At 41.9% G+C, this 19,745-nt stretch overlaps 1 protein-coding gene across 8 annotated transcripts in view; it reads right to left on the bottom strand.

Annotated features, from left to right (window-relative positions):
- PSD3 (pleckstrin and Sec7 domain containing 3) overlaps window positions 1-19,745 on the bottom strand; it is a 741,896-nt gene that overhangs the window by 141,661 nt on the left and 580,490 nt on the right. For all 8 annotated transcript variants that reach the window (XM_077274259.1, XM_077274266.1, XM_077274275.1 and 5 more), the window contains one exon: window positions 6,926-6,969. In XM_077274259.1, the coding sequence (XP_077130374.1) occupies window positions 6,926-6,969 (44 nt within the window). The remainder of the gene's footprint in view (window positions 1-6,925; window positions 6,970-19,745) is intronic.

The raw sequence follows: 19,745 nt of genomic DNA on the forward strand, positions 1-19,745 counted from the left end.
GCTCATCACTAGTGGTCATCTCTTGGATACCCATATACCAGCAAAATGTAAGTCTCCTGGACCTGACTGGCACTCCAATAACATGTAGGTTAGGGGAGATGCATACATGTGGCCATCTTCATTGTTTTAACCCCTTAGTGACGGAGCCAAAATTTTGAAATCTGACCAGTGCCACTTTATGTGGCATTAACTCTGGAATGCTTCAACAAATCCCAGTGATTTTGAGACTGTTTTTTCATGACACATTATACTTTATGATAATGGTGAATTTAGGTCGATATGTTTAGTTTATTTATAAAAAATATCAGAAATTTGAGAAAAATGTTAAAAAATTAGCAATTTTCAGACGTTGAATGATTATCTCTTTAATCCAGATAGTCATACCACAGCAAACATTAATAAATAACATTTCCCCCATGTCGGCTTTACATCAGCACCATTTGTAAAATGTTATTTTATTTTGTTAGCATTTTAGGAGGTTTAAAAATGTAGCAGTAATTTTTCATTTTTTGAAGGAAATTTACAAAATTTACTTTCTTAGGGACCTATCCATGTTTGAAGTGACTTTAAGGGTCCCATATATTGGGAACCCCCCAAAAGTTATACCATTTTAAAAACAGCACCCCCTGACAAATTGAAAACTGCAGTCAGGTAGTTTATTAACCCTTCAGGTGATTTTCAGGAATTAATGCAAAGTGACATGACAGAAATGAAAATGTGTATTTTTACCACGTAAATGCCGCTAACTTCTGAACAGGTCACTGTAGCCGACAGACTTTAAGGTCGCTATTTGGCCATGAATTGCCATGGCAAACATCAGGACCACACAATCATGATCTGAGAGCACCGATTTGGATAAAGAGGAAGCCCCCACACTCTGCTAACCATTTATATTGATGTAGTCACTATTGACAGCAGCATGTAAGGGGTTAAACAGATATGAAAGGTGCAAACACTGATGGTCGCTGATGCGGCAAGTTGCCAGCTATAGTGTACAGCCGACAGCTGCTGGATTGTCACCTGTATGTGGAGGCTATTCTCTTATATCTCAGGTTAGTTAAAAGACGTATTGGCTGTAATTAAGGGTTAAAGGAGTAGTGAAATACTCAGCTGTTTACTACAATGAAAGGAGCCACATGCATGGTTTCTTTCAGGAATTCAATAGGAAGAAGAGAAGACCTCTATCCTTCCAATAGGTCGAAGCCCTGGGAATGGAAATGGCACCTACTGAATCATACATTTATGACATACACTGTCCATACACCATAAATGTCTCAGAGTATAGTCCCTCTTCAGGGATTACTTCAGTCTTAGGCCGGGGTCCCATTAGCGTATGACATTCGATGATTCTCTCATACGACAGCATCAGATGCGATATGCTAATGACCCTCATTAATTGCAATTTGCCTAAGGCAACAAAAAACCCATATAAGGACCATAAAATGTTACTTTTAGTTTACTATTTAAAAGGAATGAATTATTTAAAAACCCTACAGAGGTCAGTGTGTGTAAGGAGCAGATCAGGTTTATCCTATCACTGCACACGTTGCAGAATTGCCGCGAAAATTTCCTGCTAAAAACTAGCGTTTTGCAAGCATAATTAGCTTGCAGAATGCTAGCGTTTTCCAAGCGATCTGTAGCATCGCTTGGAAAACTGATTGACAGGTTGGTCACACTTGTCAAACATAGTGCTTGACAAGTGTGACCAACTTTTTACTATTGATGCTATGCAGCATCTATAGTAAAAGATAGAATGTTAAAAATAATAAAAAAATTAAAAAAATCGTTATTCTCACCTTCCGCAGACAGCCGATGATTCCGTTCCTATAGATGCTGTGTGTGAAGGACCTTCGATGACGTCGCGGTCACGTGACTGGTCATGTGACCGCGACGTCATCGCAGGTCCTTCACACAAAGCATCTATAGGAACGGAAGCGGCCGCGTGCACCGCTGAGAGGCGGGAAGACTCCGGGGGCCATCAGAAGGTGAGTATATCACGATTTTTTATTTTAATTCTTTTTTTTTTTAACCAATTTATATGGTGCCCAGTCTGTGGAGGAGAGTCTCCTCTCCTCCACCCTGGGTACCAACCGCACATGATCTGCTTACTTCCGGCATGGTGGGCATAGCCCCGTGCGGAAAGTAAGCAGATCAATGCATTCCTAGGTGTGCGGAATACCAGCGATTCCGCAAATTTAATGAACATGCTGCGTTTTTTTCTGGAATGCGATTCCGCTCAGGAAAACAACGCAGCATGTGCACAAAAAATGCGGAATGCATTCTATTAAATAGGATGCTTAATGTGAGCGTTTTTTTTGCGGTTTTATAGCGTTTTTATAGCGAAAAAATGCAAAAAAAACCCCGAAAAATCTGCTACGTGTGCACACAGCCACTAATCAAAATCATAGTACTTATCTCCTTACTCATATTCATTGCCCTGTAATACGGTTTGTAGGAATTTTTTGGTGCGGGCGCTACCTGATTCCCTTCAAATTCACCATACACATCTGACCAATGTTGACTAAAAAGGCCCTAAAGCCTCCCGGAAATGTTTCACCAGAGACCTGGCGTCATCAGGGAATAGAAGCTTTTAGCTTTAAAACACAATAAAGATGCCAGTGTCATTAATTTATGGATAGCACAGCCATGCAAGTATATAGATATACTAACCATATGTTCTATGGTTCTGATTAGATGGTATAAGCTTGGTTCTGATGCTGTATGGTTCTGATTAGATGGTATAAGCTTGGTTCTGATGCTGTATGGTTCTGATTAGATGGTATAAGCTTGGTTCTGATGCTTTATGGTTCTGATTAGATGGTATAAGCTTGGTTCTGATTCTGTATGGTTCTGATTAGATGGTATGAGCTTGGTTCTGATGCTGTATGGTTCTGATTAGATGGTATAAGCTTGGTTCTGATGCTGTATGGTTCTGATTAGATGGTATAAGCTTGGTTCTGATGCTGTATGGTTCTGATTAGATGGTATAAGCTTGGTTCTGATGCTGTATGGTTCTGATTAGATGGTATTAGCTTGGTTCTGATTCTGTATGGTTCTGATTAGATGGTATAAGCTTGGTTCTGATGCTGTAGGGTTCTGATTAAATGGTATAAGCTTGGTTCTGATGCTGTGTGGTTCTGATTAGATGGTATAAGCTTGGTTCTGATGCTGTGTGGTTCTGATTAGATGGTATAAGCTTGGTTCTGATTCTGTGTGGTTCTGATTAGATGGTATAAGCTTGGTTCTGATGCTGTATGGTTCTGATTAGATGGTATAAGCTTGGTTCTGATGCTGTATGGTTCTGATTAGATGGTATGAGCTTGGTTCTGATGCTGTATGGTTCTGATTAGATGGTATAAGCTTGGTTCTGATGCTGTGTGGTTCTGATTAGATGGTATAAGCTTGGTTCTGATGCTGTATGGTTCTGATTAGATGGTATAAGCTTGGTTCTGATTCTGTATGGTTCTGATTAGATGGTATAAGCTTGGTTCTGATTCTGTATGGTTCTGATTAGATGGCATAAGCTTGGTTCTGATGCTGTATGGTTCTGATTAGATGGTATAAGCTTGGTTCTGATGCTGTATGGTTCTGATTAGATGGCATAAGCTTGGTTCTGATGCTGTATGGTTCTGATTAGATGGTATAAGCTTGGTTCTGATGCTGTATGGTTCTGATTAGATGGCATAAGCTTGGTTCTGATGCTGTGTGGTTCTGATTAGATGGTATGAGCTTGGTTCTGATGCTGTATATATGTTATAAGGTTGATTTGGGTAAATTACATTGAATCTGATACACGCCACACAGCTTCTCAGTTTTTAAAACATGAATAACTTAACTAAATAGACAAATCTATGGTACAGAATGTGCACATCATGCCCAGCTTCTATCAATCACTACAAAATGGGAATCTGTCATTAGATTATGTTTACAAAATCTGACTGAAGCATGACGTAGGGTCAGAGACCCTGATTCCAGCGATGTATCAATTCACTGTGTGTAACAGTTGTGACAGAATCACTGTTTTCTCTGTTGCAGATCTAGCAAAGTGAGCTGAGTATAACCTCCCCACACCAAAGCTTTCTATGTACATTGTATATTGACAGAAAGCTGCTAAATCAGGACTGGGGGCATGGTTGAACCAGAAGGCACTATCATACCGCTGCTGCCGCCTCCTCGCTCGCTCCCGACCTCTGCTTCTCGTGTGCGCGCATACCAGGTTCAGTGCTGCGCGTGTGCACTTCTGATCTTCTGTCGGCGCTCCTCTTCATCTCCTCTATGGTCCTGGAGGACTAGTATAGGAAGTCGGTCCTCCTTATTGTCCTCTCTATGGTTCTGGAGGTATGTTACCTGGAAGTGCTACCCTGCCTTTAGGTATTTAAACTGCTTCCTGCCGTCCCTCTGTGCCTGGTTATCATTTGTTCCTTCAGGTGTTCCTGGCCGCTCTTAGTCTCTGTGAAGTTCGCTTTCCCTCTGACTTTGGGTTTATCCTGTCTTTCCTGTATCCTGCTAGCCTCTGCGTTCCCTCAGTTCCCCCGCCAGTCCCTGCACTGCTGCAGTTTACCCATCAGTCCTGTGTCTCTGCAGTACTCACCTATCCTGTGGTCCTACTATCTCCGCCTCTTCTTGGTCTTCTCCCATCCTGGTCCTCCAGCTTCCGTGGCAATAGTCCCTCACGGGCCTGCCCCTAACTCTCCCTGTATAGGGGGCGGTCTAACTGGTCAGCTCGTCCGTGAGGGGTTCGTCGTCGCGGTCTAGAGGGTCCACTTTCCGTTTTCCCTCTTTGAATTGTCACACTCACAATATGACTGCACTTGGATGACATCTGAGTGCAGCCTGATTCTTACAGCATAACAGGCACAAGACACATAGTGATATTAATCACCTACTGGTATAACACTGATTTTATTGAAACAGCAAGACACAGCCTAGTAAGTGACAGATCACTGTAATCAGGAGGATCTCTGCCCCTACATCATGCTGCTCTCAGATTACAAAGCAAAAATTGGCGCACAGATCCCAAAGTCCAGAACTGGATCACTTTTTGACAACTTGGGAGCATACATAGACAAATACAAGGATATGTACATAAAATATTCTACAAGTGTGATTTGTCAACTAAAGGGAAGAAGTGTGGAAATGGTTGCTGGCTATAGACACCCAATCTATCATCAGTGTATATGATAATTTAAGAACATATTTGAATGGAGGCTATTAAAAAAGAGTTTTTGAAAATGATCTGGAGCCCTCCTGAACTCAGGGATATTTGCTTTTTGGAGTGTAGACTATTTCCTAAACCACAATTATGTCTAGTGGGAAAATAATGTTTACTTATAGACCACCAGTATGGCTATGGGGCCAAATTCACACTCCGTAAGACAACATTATTTAGGCCAGTCTTGGATGATGCTTTGAATTAATTTGAGACCTCACATAAACAAAATTTTGGGGGTGTTAAAAAGACTACATCCTCATGGAACAAAAGAAGGATTGGAGGAGTTTCTAGACAGTTTAAATAGGAATAATTGCAACACATTATTAACATGTGTTATTAATAGGATTTTCTGCAGAATTTTCCTGAACAAAACCGGACTTTTTCTGTAGGAAATCCGCATGCGTTTTTTTCGCGTTTTTCACACGTTTTTTTCCGGGGCTTCCCAATGCATTTAATAGCGGGAAAAACGCGAAAAATCCGCAAAATTAATGAGCATGCTGCATTTTTTACCGCGATACGTTTTTTTTCGCGGAAAAAAACTCAACCTGTGCACAAAAATTGCAGAATGCATTAAAAACGATGTGATGCTTAATGTATGCGTTTTTTAAGCGTTTTTGTAGCGAAAAAAACGCGAATAATCCTGAACGTGTGCACACAGCCTTACTGTGAGAGCAGTGAGACTATGGAACTCTCTGCCGTATGATGTTGTAATGACTGATTCACTACTAAAATTTAAGAGGGGACTGGATGTCTTTCTTGAAAAGTATAATGTTACAGGGTATATATACTAGATTCCTTGATAAGGCGTTGATCCAGGGAACTAGTCTGATTGCCGTATGTGGAGTCGGGAAGGAATTTTTTTCCCCAATGTGGAGCTTACTCTTTGCCACATGGTTTTTTTTTGCCTTCCTCTGGATCAACATGTTAAGGCATGTTAGGTTAGGCTATGGGTTGAACTAGATGGACTTACAGTCTTCCTTCAACCTTAATAACTATGTTACTGTGTAATAACTATTTCACATTCATACAGCAGATATAGATGCAAGGATAATTTTCTGCAGCATTCTACATTTTTACTCCCCTGAAGACATAATACTATATCCTTAACTAGGAAACTTGCTGAAAATTTTAATCCCACCTATACCCTGACACCCAAGCATGAGATCATAATAGCCTGTAATACAGGATCACGTAATTAGGACAGGATGAAGTGACACACTTCCTTAATAATTCCTTATTATTTGGTGCAAAGGAAGGAAGAAAAATCCCTCGTAATTTCAGGACTCCTCTATACCAGTCAACCTGAACGTTGCACGTCATATCATATGAAAGTTGCTTAATAAATAATGCCTTGCAGTGTGCTAATCCATTTAATCCTTTCTGAAGCTCATCCATAACATCACCAGATACCAATTATCTACACTGGGTAAGAAAGTGAACAGCTGTAGACAACCACAGAAGAATACGATCAAAAATGTATAGAAAGCGCAGGTGTTATAGAACAAACATCTAACATCAGGACTCTACTAGGCGAAGATAAGAGACAAAAGGGAAACTGGTGTAGGAGGAGCCATATCGATGCAATGGCAATGCAAAAGGCTTCTCCATGCAAGGGGGGCAATACACTTAAATTCATCATTAAAATACAGTGTAAAGAACTGTAAATATTCAGGAACGTTATGATTTTACAAAGATCAAATAAATGACACTTACGCAGCCCATTCCAACTTCTCATTCTTGATAGAGTTATACAGAGCCTGGAAAGAAATAAGAACAAACCATGTAATTCTAGTAATTTAGACCACACATGCACATACATATATTATACATATATTACACATACGCACACATATATTATATATACATACACATATATTATATTATACACTTGTTACACATACGCACACATGTATAATATATGTGTGTGCGTATGTGTAATATATGTATAATATATGTGTGTTGTAGTGCAGCGGTAGCACACTGATGAGGCAGTGACCCAGCAAAGTTCAAAGCAAAATGTCTCTTTAATGTTCAACTCAAAAAAAACAGCACACGATATTCTCCGGATCGCAGACGGGCACATATCCCCTGGATTACAGTCACTAAACACGCCAGCCCACCTCTGTCCGGTTGCCATGGGCAACTGCACCACCATGTTAATGTCTCTTTACTCACAGCAATACACAGTACACGATAACCTCCGGATTGCAGCCGGGAACCATATCCTCCATATTACAGTCACTAAACAGGCCAGTCCACCTCCTGAGACCAGTTGATGTGGTGACTGCACCACTGTGTACGCTGTGGGGTGCCAGGCTTTACAGCTGCCTTGGCTGTCTGGCTCTGCTGGCCTGTGTTGCCTCGCACAGGTGGAGCGATGCAGAGCCTTCTGCAATGTACTCCTCCAAATACCAGACTGACACTGACTCTGAACCTGACACACCCAAGCCCTATATTGCAGGGTTTTTTACTAGCAACTTATGGCTTTCAGCCACATGGAAAACCCGGCCAAGGATTAAATGGACAGCACCACTACCATCTTAAGTCTGTTTCAAAACACAAAATCCCAGAGCAGGTTTTCCCTAAATCTGCCTTGGACAACCAGCATGTTCAAGACCTATACTCTCTTTTATCCTGCATTATAACCACAGCTACGCCTGTGACTGCAATGCCCTCATGTCCTCAATACGCCTCTGTGTGCATCCTGGGGGGAACATATAGTGAACCTTATATGTAACGCCAGTCACTGCCTCACAGTGTGAACATGTGTAATTTTTGTATAGTACATGTGTGTGCGTATGTGTAATATATGTATAATATATGTGTGTAAGTATGTGTAATATATGTATAATATATGTGTGTAAGTATGTGTAATATATGTATAATATATTACACATACACATGATATATATTTAGATACATATACACGGATCTATGTATACATTTTCATATATTTATATATTTTATTTACACACAAACATACTGTATATAGTTATACTTTACTAATCTGAGTCTTTAGTACAGGAAATTATGGAAATGAGTATTTCAAATAACAAATATAAAGTAAATATTTCAAAGAGACAAGAGGTCACATTTAATTAAACGCAGAAAGAACTCTTTAACAAGTAACTGCGCCAGCCATTAAATTTCAGCTAAAGCTGCAGTGGCAGAATATGTTTTTGTTCCCCTCCAGTGGGAATGTGTCAACCTCAACATCAGACACTGCAGTGGTTTATAGCCATGTCACAAATAGGTTCATTATGGATGGCCCATTCGTTAGAGCTACGATCTGACAAGGAAAATAATTATTCCAGTCTGCTGCAAGCTTTCTGTAATATTAGCCATCACATGCAAATTACACCTCATTGACTTTTCCAGGAATCTAATGCTGTACACGGAAACACTGCCGTGATGAGGTCCTACAGTGGATTATAGAAAGGTCTTGTATATTACAATCTCTTACGCACATGTACGGATGAAAAAAGCAAACTGACATTTGAAAATAATGCTCCGGATCATTATGGTTTACGTTGTTATAGGTTATTCTGACTCTTAAGTGAGGGTGGAAGATCTATAACTGGCAAATACAAAAAGTATAAAAATGTAAAAACCGCTATCATATGCATATACAAAACACAAATCCATTGCACTATGCCTGGTGCAGGGAGGCAGCGCATAACTCTGACTCAAAGACAGAAATCGGGCACTGGCCTTTCAGTTGTGTAGCAATTTTGCCATTAATAAAGGATTTATTTTGTAAATGGAGCGTTTTGGACCTTGTTCTTCCAGAGGTTATTTCTCACTTTGGGAAAGATAGTCTTGTTTTCTGTAGTGAAAATCTGCCTGGCATTGGTAATACTTGGAAAAAATACTGTCTTTGGCACATGTTCAGCAAATAATAAAACATGGCACTTAACAAGTGAGAATGATTTCACAGGGTTTCGCTCTTCATCATTCAGCTGTGAAATTTTGAGAAGTAAATTGTGAAGGTCAAAAGTCAGGTGTAACCTTGGTATTACAGCCTGAGCAATCTTTTCTGACCAGATAAAATGTAGTAAATCATTTTATTTTTTGGAGTATTTCTTTTCGTTAGGCCTTAGAAAAGTATCAAGGAAATTCCCAGAATATTTAAATATGAGAAGCAAAGAAAAAAAAAAAATCAAGCACTGCTGCAGTTGACTGACAAGTCTCTCGCTAAGCACACATATGGAAGAGACCTCTCAGCCACTTGCAATAATGCTGGGAAAAACTGTCCGTGTGGTGCAAGACTAATCTCTAGGATCTTCAACCTATAATTTCTCTGGAACACAGAGGGTATCAGAGAAAAATATACCTGACTCAAACATGCAGCCAGACTCTGATCCATGCAGCCAGACTCTGATTCATGCAGGCAGACTGATTCATCAGCCAGAGTCTGATTCATGTAGGCAGACTCTGATTCATGCAGCCAGACTCTGATTCACGCAGGCAGACTCTGATCCACGCAGCCAGACTCTGATCCACGCAGCCAGACTCTGATCCACGCAGCCAGACTCTGATCCACGCAGCCAGACTCTGATCCACGCAGCCAGACTCTGATCCACGCAGCCAGACTCTGATCCACGCAGCCAGACTCTGATCCACGCAGCCAGACTCTGATCCACGCAGCCAGACTCTGATCCACGCAGCCAGACTCTGATCCACGCAGCCAGACTCTGATCCACGCAGCCAGACTCTGATCCACGCAGCCAGACTCTGATTCACGCAGCCAGACTCTGATTCACGCAGCCAGACTCTGATCCACACAGCCAGACTCTAATTCATGCAGCCAGACTGATTTATGCAGCCAGACTCTAATTCATGCAGCCAGACTCTGATTCACGTAGCCAGACTCTGATTCACGCAGCCAGACTCTGATCCACGCAGCCAGACTCTGATCCACGCAGCCAGACTCTAATTCACACAGCCAGACTCTGATCCACGCAGCCAGACTCTAATTCATGCAGCCAGACTGATTTATGCAGCCAGACTCTGATCCACGCAGCCAGACTCTGATCCACGCAGCCAGACAGAACTCAACATTCATAGAACTGCCAGACCTGCTGCAGGTAAAGTGATTTTATCAAAATGACAGCAAAGAGTCCAGTAAAAGATACATCACATTAGATAACATGAGAGTGAGCATCATATTAGATAAGTTAAAGTTTGCTACATCAGATGACTAGTTTAAAAAACATTGTAAAAATTATGTCTGCATCTTATACTGAAAGAAAAATAGAAAAGGAAATAGTCCATCTGAAGCCATGTTGGGCCAGGAATCCCTGCCACTTAATGATGTAATGTTTAGTCTACACTTTTTCTACCCTATGAAATGTACAGAGTATTACAAGCCCATATAGTTTATCAGTCACCACAATGATGTATAAGAAGGGCATTTCTTTCACAGTTAGTAGTAATGCACCTCCTATTCTTTACCCACTACACAACGTCTCTCCGTTAGCTCCCATCACTTATGCTTGCAGTGGGAAGACAGTCTCGCATATTGCACTCTAATATTTATTGTGACGGCTGTCACAACACTTCTTAAATTGCCAGTTAACACTAGAGCTTATGTACCTGTGCTGGCAGTCCTAGTGATTTCATTGCTCTTCCGCAGGTATTCCACAAGTGTTGGAGAGACACACATACAAGACAAGAAATCAATTTCTATTTATTTTTTCATATTTTCCTAGGGAAGAAATGTGCTTTGTTGTACCATGAATATGTTAATCATGTTGTTTGTGCTGCAGGAATCAATTTATTTTACCTTACTGGAAAAACATCAGCAAAGAGGGACAATGATAAAGTACGGCTACCATAAGTAGGAAAATGCGATACAAATGAAATCTGAGAGCATTTACACCACGCCAGGCAGAATATCGGCCTTCTAAACGTGTTATCTTGAGGGTTTAGGGCTTGAAGAGAAAGGCAGAACCATTTTGAAAATGAGATTAAAAGAATGTTCCTTTCATTGTGAAATTAGTTGGATGTTCTGCAATTTGTTATATTTTAAAGGGAACCTGTCACCAAATTTGGTCGATAAGAGATACAGCCATCACCTTTCAGGGCTTATATACAGCATTCTATAATGCTGTAGATAATCCCCCGACCCGACCTGTAAGAGAAGAAAAATAACTTATTATACTCACCTGGGGGATGGTCCGATCCGATGGGTGTCGCTCTTCTTGGTCCGGCGCCTCCCTTCTTCTTGTGATGCCGCCCTTCTGCTTGCTTCGTGTGGATGATGCGTCTTCTCGCAGGAGCGCTGTGCCGAGGATACTGTGTGGATGACGAAGGGATGCATCAACCACACGAAGCAAGCAGGAGGATGGCATTGCAAGAGGATGGGAGGCAACGGACCAAGGAGAGCGACACCCAACGGACCGGACCGCCCTACAGGTGAGTATAATAAAAAATGTATCATCAATAAACACTAGTGACCCAGTGCCACTGGCAGCCATGCATGCCCAAGCCATCACACACCTCCGTCGTGTTTTACAGATGATGTGGTATGCTTTGGATCATGAGCTGTACCACGCCTTCGCCATACTTTTCTCTTTCCATCATTCTGGTAGAGGTTGAGCTTGGTTTCATCTGTCCAAAGAATGTTCTTCCAGAACTGTGCTGGCTTTTTTAGATGTTTTTTAGCAAAGTCCAGTCTAGCCTTTTTATTCTTGATGCTTATGAGTGGCTTGCACCGTGCAGTGAACCCTCTGTATTTACTTTCATGCAGTCTATCTTCTCTTTATGGTAGATTTGGATATTGATACGCCTACCTCCTGGAGAGTGTTGTTCACTTGGTTGGCTGTTGTGAAGGGGTTTCGCTTCACCATGGAGATTATTCTGCGATCATCCACCATTGTTGTCTTCTGTGGGTGCCCAGGTCTTTTTGCATTGATGAATTCACCAGTGCTTTCTTTCTTTCTCAGGATGGACCAAACTGTAGATTTTGCCACTCCTAATATTGTAGCAATTTCTCGGATGTTTTTTTTTTCCTGTTTTTCTGTTTTCGCAGCTTAAGGATGGCTTGTTTCACATGCATGGAGAGCTCCTTTGACCGCATGTTTACTTCACAGCAAAACCTTCCAAATGCAAGCACCACACCTCAAATCAACTCCAGGCCTTTTATCTGCTTAATTGGGAATGATATAACGAAGAGATTGCCCACACTTGTCCATGAAATAGCCTTGGAGTCAATTGCCAAATTACTTTTGGTCCCTTTAAAAACAGGGTGGCACATGTTAAGGAGCTGAAACTCCTAAACCCTTCATCCAATTTTAATGTGGATAGCCTCAAATGAAAGCTGAAAGTCTGAACTTCAACTGCATCTGAATTGTTTTGTTTAAAATTCATTGTGGTAATGTCTATAACCAAAATTAGAAAAATTTTGTATCTGTCCAAATATATATGGACCTAACTGTATATAAGCCCTGAAAGGCGGTGGCCATAACTCGTATCGGCCAAACCTGGTGACAGGTTCCCCTCTCTGGTTATATCTCTGCATAAAGCAATACAGTATCATCATAATGATTTCCATTGGAAAAGCATACATGACTAAGGAATGGTGCCCACATTCAGTATTAGGCAGCGCTTTGGAAGCAGCACATGTCTGCTGCGTCCAAAGTGCTGCTGGCTATTGAACGCAGGTGATTCTGTATGTGTTCACTGAACCGTGCGGAATCACCGCGCCCATTACATTGTACAAGTGACATTTATCTTGTGGAGACTCGCATCTCCGTAAGACAAACTGACATGCTGCGGTCTGGAAAGAGGCGCTGCATGTCCGTCTCCGCGGGTGATCCGCAGGCGTCTCAGCACGCATAGCAGAGAAGGGATTTCTTGAAATCCCATCCACTATGCTGTAACATCTGCCCACTGTGGGTTGGACGCTGCGGATGTTTACTGACTGTGGGAATGTACCCTAAGAGGAGTTAAAGGGAATATATCACCAGATTTTTGACACCAAATCTAAGAGCAGAATATTGGAGAGACACCCTGATTACGATGGCTATTCACTAACTGGGGTGCTTACTGTAGTTTTGATAATATCACTGTTTTATTGCCCACAGATTATTAATAAAGGAATATCAAATCTGCTGCCATCTAGTCCTCCATATTCATGAGCTCTGTGTAACCCAACACCATCACAGAATGGTATCTTTCTGCCTATGCATAGTACACAAAAAGCTGCCAATCAGAAGTGTGGGGGAGGGGTTATACAGTGCTCAGCATTCAGAGAACTGCTAGATCTTCAGCAGATAAAACAGTGATTTTATAAAAAATGACATCAGGCAATCCAGAAAGTGATACATCGCTGGAATCAGTAGCTGTCCCTACATTGTACTGCTCTTAGATGAAGTAGTAAAAACCTGGCGACAGATTCCCTTGAATAGTCTCTGTCTGCCGTGAATATCTTGTTAGACCGCTGTATACTGCTGGCAGCTCCATAGACCTAGGGGGTTATTATCCAATTGCTTCCACCAGGACAACATTTTGTAAAAGCACCCACGATCATGGAGTTCAAATTAGCCTTTATAGGGAATCTGCAGCAGGTTTTCGCGATGTAATCTGAGAGCACCATAATGTACTGGAAAGGAACCGGACGTGTCACTTACTGTGCTGTCTTTCAATACAATTAGTGTTTTATCAGCAGGAGATTTTCACAACAGGACAACTGACCTCGTGCCTGTAAGTCCTACCACGCCCCCAGCATTGATTAGAAGCTTTCTCTAACTATGCAATATACAGAAAAAGCTGTGGTATGGGTGGCATTAACAACTGAGCTCTGTGAGATCTGAAGCAGGGAAAACTGTGATACCCAGTAAACTAAGTGATAAATCGCTGGAATTAGGGTCTCTGTCCCTATATCATGCTACTGTCAGATTACATAGCAAAAACCTGGGAACTTTGAGTTCCTTCAAAACGCCTGTAACAATGTTTCACTAGAAAATAGATTACATGTAACGAATTAAGCACATTACACAAAATAATCTAAGGTAGTTTTCCAAATCTAGATTATAATGCCATTATATGATGCCATTTCACTGAGTTGGCACTATATTATGCACAGCACACTTCCATACCACACATAAGTACATGAATTTAAAATCCAAGTGGTAAAAACCCGACATTTGTAAATGGAAATGTGTATGCCATTAGCCTAATGTATTCACTTTTGCCTTATCCAGCGCAGTGCTGCTGCTGCCTCGAGTTTAACTAATCTATATGAAAATTTCAGGAATGTTATAAACTTTGATTGAATTATTAGTAAATGGCTCACAATCTCGAAATCCCTGCTTCTAATGCAAGTTCTTTATCATGTAAATTATGATTTTACTCAAGCAGGGCACATCTTAAAGTAGCTAGAAGCTAAAAAAAAAGTGCTTAAAACTGGGTGAAAAATGACTCAAAATGTAATCAACAGAAATGTTTTAATCAAACATTAATAAAGGACATAATAATAATTATAATAAAAGACGGACATTCATCTTAGGGAAGTAATGAGATTGATCAAGTTTGAATGGTGTAATAAAGCATAAATAACAATAAAAAAAAGTATCAAATGCTTTACGACAAAGATGTTAACCAGGCCACAAGAATCGTGATGTAAAAAGTGTCTACAGCAAACAGTCCACAAATACCAAGTATTCTGGCATGGCAAATACTGAACTTTACATTTGTTGCCAGCCTGGCGGGTGTGGGAATAAAATAAAGACACAATCTGATCTAAAATCCATTAAACAAATAACTACATCTTATAAATCATTCATAGAAGAACAGATTTGGGGCTGTGAACTCTGCTATCAATAGTATACAGTATATATATATATATATATATACTATATATATATATATATATATATATATATATATATATATATATATATACACTCACTGGCCACTTTATTAGGTACACCTGTCCAACTTCTTGTTAACACTTAATTTCTAATCAGCCAATCACATGGCGGCAACTCAGTGCATTTAGGCATGTAGACATGGTCAAGACAATCTCCTGCAGTTCAAACCGAGCATCAGTATGGGGAAGAAAGGTGATTTGAGTGCCTTTGAACGTGGCATGGTTGTTGGTGCCAGAAGGGCTGGTCTGAGTATTTCAGAAACTGCTGATCTACTGGGATTTTCACGCACAACCATCTCTAGGGTTTACAGAGAATGGTCCGAAAAAGAAAAAAAATCCAGTGAGCGGCAGTTCTGTGGGCGGAAATGCCTTGTTGATGCCAGAGGTCAGAGGAGAATGGGCAGACTGGTTCGAGCTGATAGAAAGGCAACAGTGACTCAAATCGCCACCCGTTACAACCAAGGTAGGCCTAAGAGCATCTCTGAACGCACAGTGCGTCGAACTTTGAGGCAGATGGGCTACAGCAGCAGAAGACCACACCGGGTACCACTCCTTTCCGCTAAGAACAGGAAACTGAGGCTACAATTTGTACAAGCTCATCGAAATTGGACAGTAGAAGATTGGAAAAACGTTGCTTGGTCTGATGAGTCTCGATTTCTGCTGCGAAATTCGGATGGTAGGGTCAGAATTTGGCGTAAACAACATGAAAGCATGGATCCATCCTGCCTTGTATGGAGCATCTTTGGGATGTGCAGCCGACAAATCTGCGGCAACTGTGTGATGCCATCATGTCAATATGGACCAAAATCTCTGAGGAATGCTTCCAGCACCTTGTTGAATCTATGCCACGAAGAATTGAGGCAGTTCTGAAGGCAAAAGGGGGTCCAACCCGTTACTAGCATGGTGTACCTAATAAAGTGGCCGGTGAGTGTATATACACGGTGTTCCAAATTATTATGCAAATAATATTTCCTCATATTTTCTCTAAATTACCTATCTGAATTGCAGTCACTGTTATTTTCCAGTCATCTACTATTCTAGTATAATTGCAATATTTTGGAACAAACTGCCTATGAAAAAAAAATAAACACTCAAAATGCATGTTCCAAATTATTATGCACAGCAGAGTTTTCAACCGTTTTTTTTTTATTTTGAACAAAAAAATGGTCAATTGTGAAGTTATAAGCATTATCAGCTTATTACAAAATGAAATCAAACAGTTTTCAAGTGAAAACTTTATTCTAGGTGATGTTACATTTGCACATAGGACCCCTTGTTAGACAGAAGCTTCTGAACTCTCTCGTCCAATAAATTTGTCAGTTTTTGGATGGTTTCTGCTACAATTGTTTTGCATGTGGATAGAATACCCTCCCAGAGCTGTTGCTTAGATGTGAACTGTTGTGAATTCTGCTCTTGGGCTCTCTCCGGTGGTTGTAAGTAGCACTTTTGTGAATTCTGCTCTTGGGCTCCCTCCTGTGGTTTTGAGTGGTATAGCTGCTTCTTGGATTTAGCATCAGCAGCTGCTTACACTGATCGTTTTTCTGGCTCGGCTATTTTAGTCTGGCCTTATCCCTCAATCAATGCCAGTTGTCAATTGTTCCTGCTTGGAGCCACTGCTCTTTTGGATTTCCCTGACACTCTGTCCAGTTCAGCAAAGATAAGTCCTTGCTTGTCCTTTTGCAGTCCACTTGTTGTGGACTTTATTGTTCAGCACATTCTATGTTTTGCTCATTTGTCCAGCTTATCAGTATGGATCTATTCAGCTAAGCTGGAAGCTCTGGGCTGCAGATTTTGCCCTACACACCTTTAGTCAGGTATGGAGATTTTTGCATATCTCTGCGGTGGACTTTTTCTAGTTTTTATTACTGACCGCACAGTGTTCTTTCCTGTACTATCTATCTAGCTAGAAGTGGCCTCCTTTGCTAAATCTTGTTTCATACTACGTATGTCATTTCCTTCTCCTCTCACAGTCAATATTTGTGGGGGGCTGTCCTATCCTTTGGGGATTTTCTCTGAGGCAAGATAGCTTTCCTGTTTCTACCTTTAGAGGTAGCTAGTTCTCCGGCTGTGACGAGGTGTCCAGGGAGTGACAGGAACATCCCACGGCTACTGCTAGTGTTGTGTTAAGATCAGTAACTGCGGTCTGTATAGTTACCACCTGCTCAGAGCTAGTCACATGTCGCTCCTAAATTACCAGTCCATAACAGTACAACTGGCCAAAAATGAGTTGAATGCATCTCAAAAGAAGGAAATGAAAAAGAGTTCTGAGCCATTTTTTTTTTCTTTAGTCTGTTTTGTCTTTTTCTTTCCTCTTAATCTCTGGGTGGATTTGGGCACGGACATGGATGTTCAGGGTTTGTTCTCTCATGTGGATCAGCTTGCTGCAAGAGTTCAGAGTATCCAAGATTATGTTGTTCAGACTCCAGCCTTAAGGCCCCGTCACACATAGCGAGATCGCTAGCGAGATCGCTGCTGAGTCACAAGTTTTGTGACGCAACAGCGACCTCAGTAGCGATCTCGCTATGTGTGACACGTACCAGCGATCAGGCCCCTGCTGCGAGATCGCTGGTCGTGTCGGAATGGCCTGGACCTTTTTTTGGCCGTTGAGGTCCCGCTGACATCGCTGAATCGGTGTGTGTGACACCGATCCAGCGATGTCTTCACTGGTAACCAGGGTAAACATCGGGTTACTAAGCGCAGGGCTGCGCTTAGTAACCCGATGTTTACCCTGGTTACCAGCGTAAATGTAAAAAAAAACAAAACATTACATACTCACCATCTGATGTCCGTCAGGTCCCTTGCCGTCTGCTTCCCACAGTGACTGAGCGTCGCAAAGTGAAACTGAAAGTACAGCACAGCGGTGACGTCACCGCTGCGCTCTGCTCTCACTGTACGGCGGCACTCAGTCAGAGCAGGAAGCAGACGGCAAGGGACCTGACGGACATCAGATGGTGAGTATGTACTGTTTGTTTTTTTTGGTAACCAGGGTAAACATCGGGTTACTAAGCGCGGCCCTGCGCTTAGTAACCCGATGTTTACCCTGGTTACCCGGGTGCTGCAGGGGGACTTCGGCATCGTTGAAGACAGTTTCAATGATGCCGAAGTCGTTCCCCTGATCGTTGGTCGCTGGAGAGAGCTGTCTGTGTGACAGCTCCCCAGCGACCACACAGCGACTTACCAACGATCACGGCCAGGTCGTATCGCTGGTCATGATCGTTGGTAAATCGCTATGTGTGACGGGGCCTTTAGAGCCTAGAATTCCTACTCCAGATTTGTTTTACGGGAATAGATCTAAGTTTTTGAACTTTAAAAATAACTGCAAATTGTTTTTTGCTCTGAAACCCCGTTCCTCTGGTGACCCCACTCAGCAAGTTAAAATAGTTATTTCTTTGCTGCGTGGTGACCCTCAGGACTGGGCATTCTCCCTTGAGTCAGGGGATCCGGCATTGCTTAATGTAGATGCATTTTTTCAATCGCTCGGATTATTGTATGACGAACCTAACTCTGTGGATCATGCTGAAAAAACCTTGTTGGCCCTGTGCCAGGGTCAGGAAGCGGCAGAATTATACTGCCAGAAATTTAGAAAATGGTCTGTGCTCACTAAATGGAATGAGGACGCTCTGGCAGCAATTTTCAGAAAGGGTCTTTCTGAAGCCCTTAAAGATGTTATGGTGGGGTTCCCCACGCCTGTTGGTCTGAGCGAATCTATGTCTCTAGCCATTCAGATTGATCGGCGCCTGCGCGAGCGCAAAGTGGTGCACCATATGGCAGCATCCTCTGAACAGAGTCCTGAGCCTATGCAATGTGATAGGATTCTGACCAGAGCGGAACAGAGGGGATACAGACGTCAGAATGGGCTGTGTTTTTACTGTGGTGATTCAGCTCATACTATCTCTGATTGCCCTAGGCATATTAAGAGGGTCGCTAGATCTGTTACCATTAGTACTGTACAGCCTAGGTTTCTCCTGTCTGTGACCCTGATTTGCTCATTGTCATCCTTTTCTGTCATGGCATTTGTGGATTCAGGCGCTGCCCTGAACTTAATGGACTTAGAATTCGCCAGGCGCTGTGGTTTTTCTTTGCAGCCTTTGCAGAGCCCTATTCCTTTGAGGGGTATTGATGCTACACCGTTGGCCAAGAATAAACCTCAGTATTGGACTCAGCTGACTATGTGCATGGCTCCAGCACATCAGGAAGATTGTCGTTTTCTGGTGTTGCATAATTTACATGATGTTGTTGTACTGGGTTTTCCATGGTTACAAGTACACAATCCAGTGTTGGATTGGAAATCGATGTCTGTGACTAGTTGGGGTTGTCAAGGGGTACATAGTGACGTTCCTTTAATGTCAATTTCCTCTTCTCCCTCTTCTGATGTTCCGGAATTTTTGTCAGATTTCCAGGATGTATTCGATGAGCCCAAGTCCAGTTCCCTTCCTCCACATAGGGATTGTGATTGTGCTATTGACTTGATTCCAGGCTCTAAGTTCCCTAAGGGCCGACATTTCAACCTGTCTGTGCCAGAACATACCGCTATGCAGAGCTATGTTAAGGAGTCCTTGGAGAAGGGGCATATTCGGCCGTCTTCGTCACCATTGGGAGCGGGATTCTTTTTTGTTGCCAAGAAGGATGGCTCCTTGAGACCCTGTATTGATTATCGCC

The sequence above is a fragment of the Ranitomeya variabilis genome, chromosome 1 (genome assembly GCF_051348905.1).
Source record: "Ranitomeya variabilis isolate aRanVar5 chromosome 1, aRanVar5.hap1, whole genome shotgun sequence".
NCBI classification, from domain to species: Eukaryota; Metazoa; Chordata; class Amphibia; order Anura; family Dendrobatidae; genus Ranitomeya; species Ranitomeya variabilis.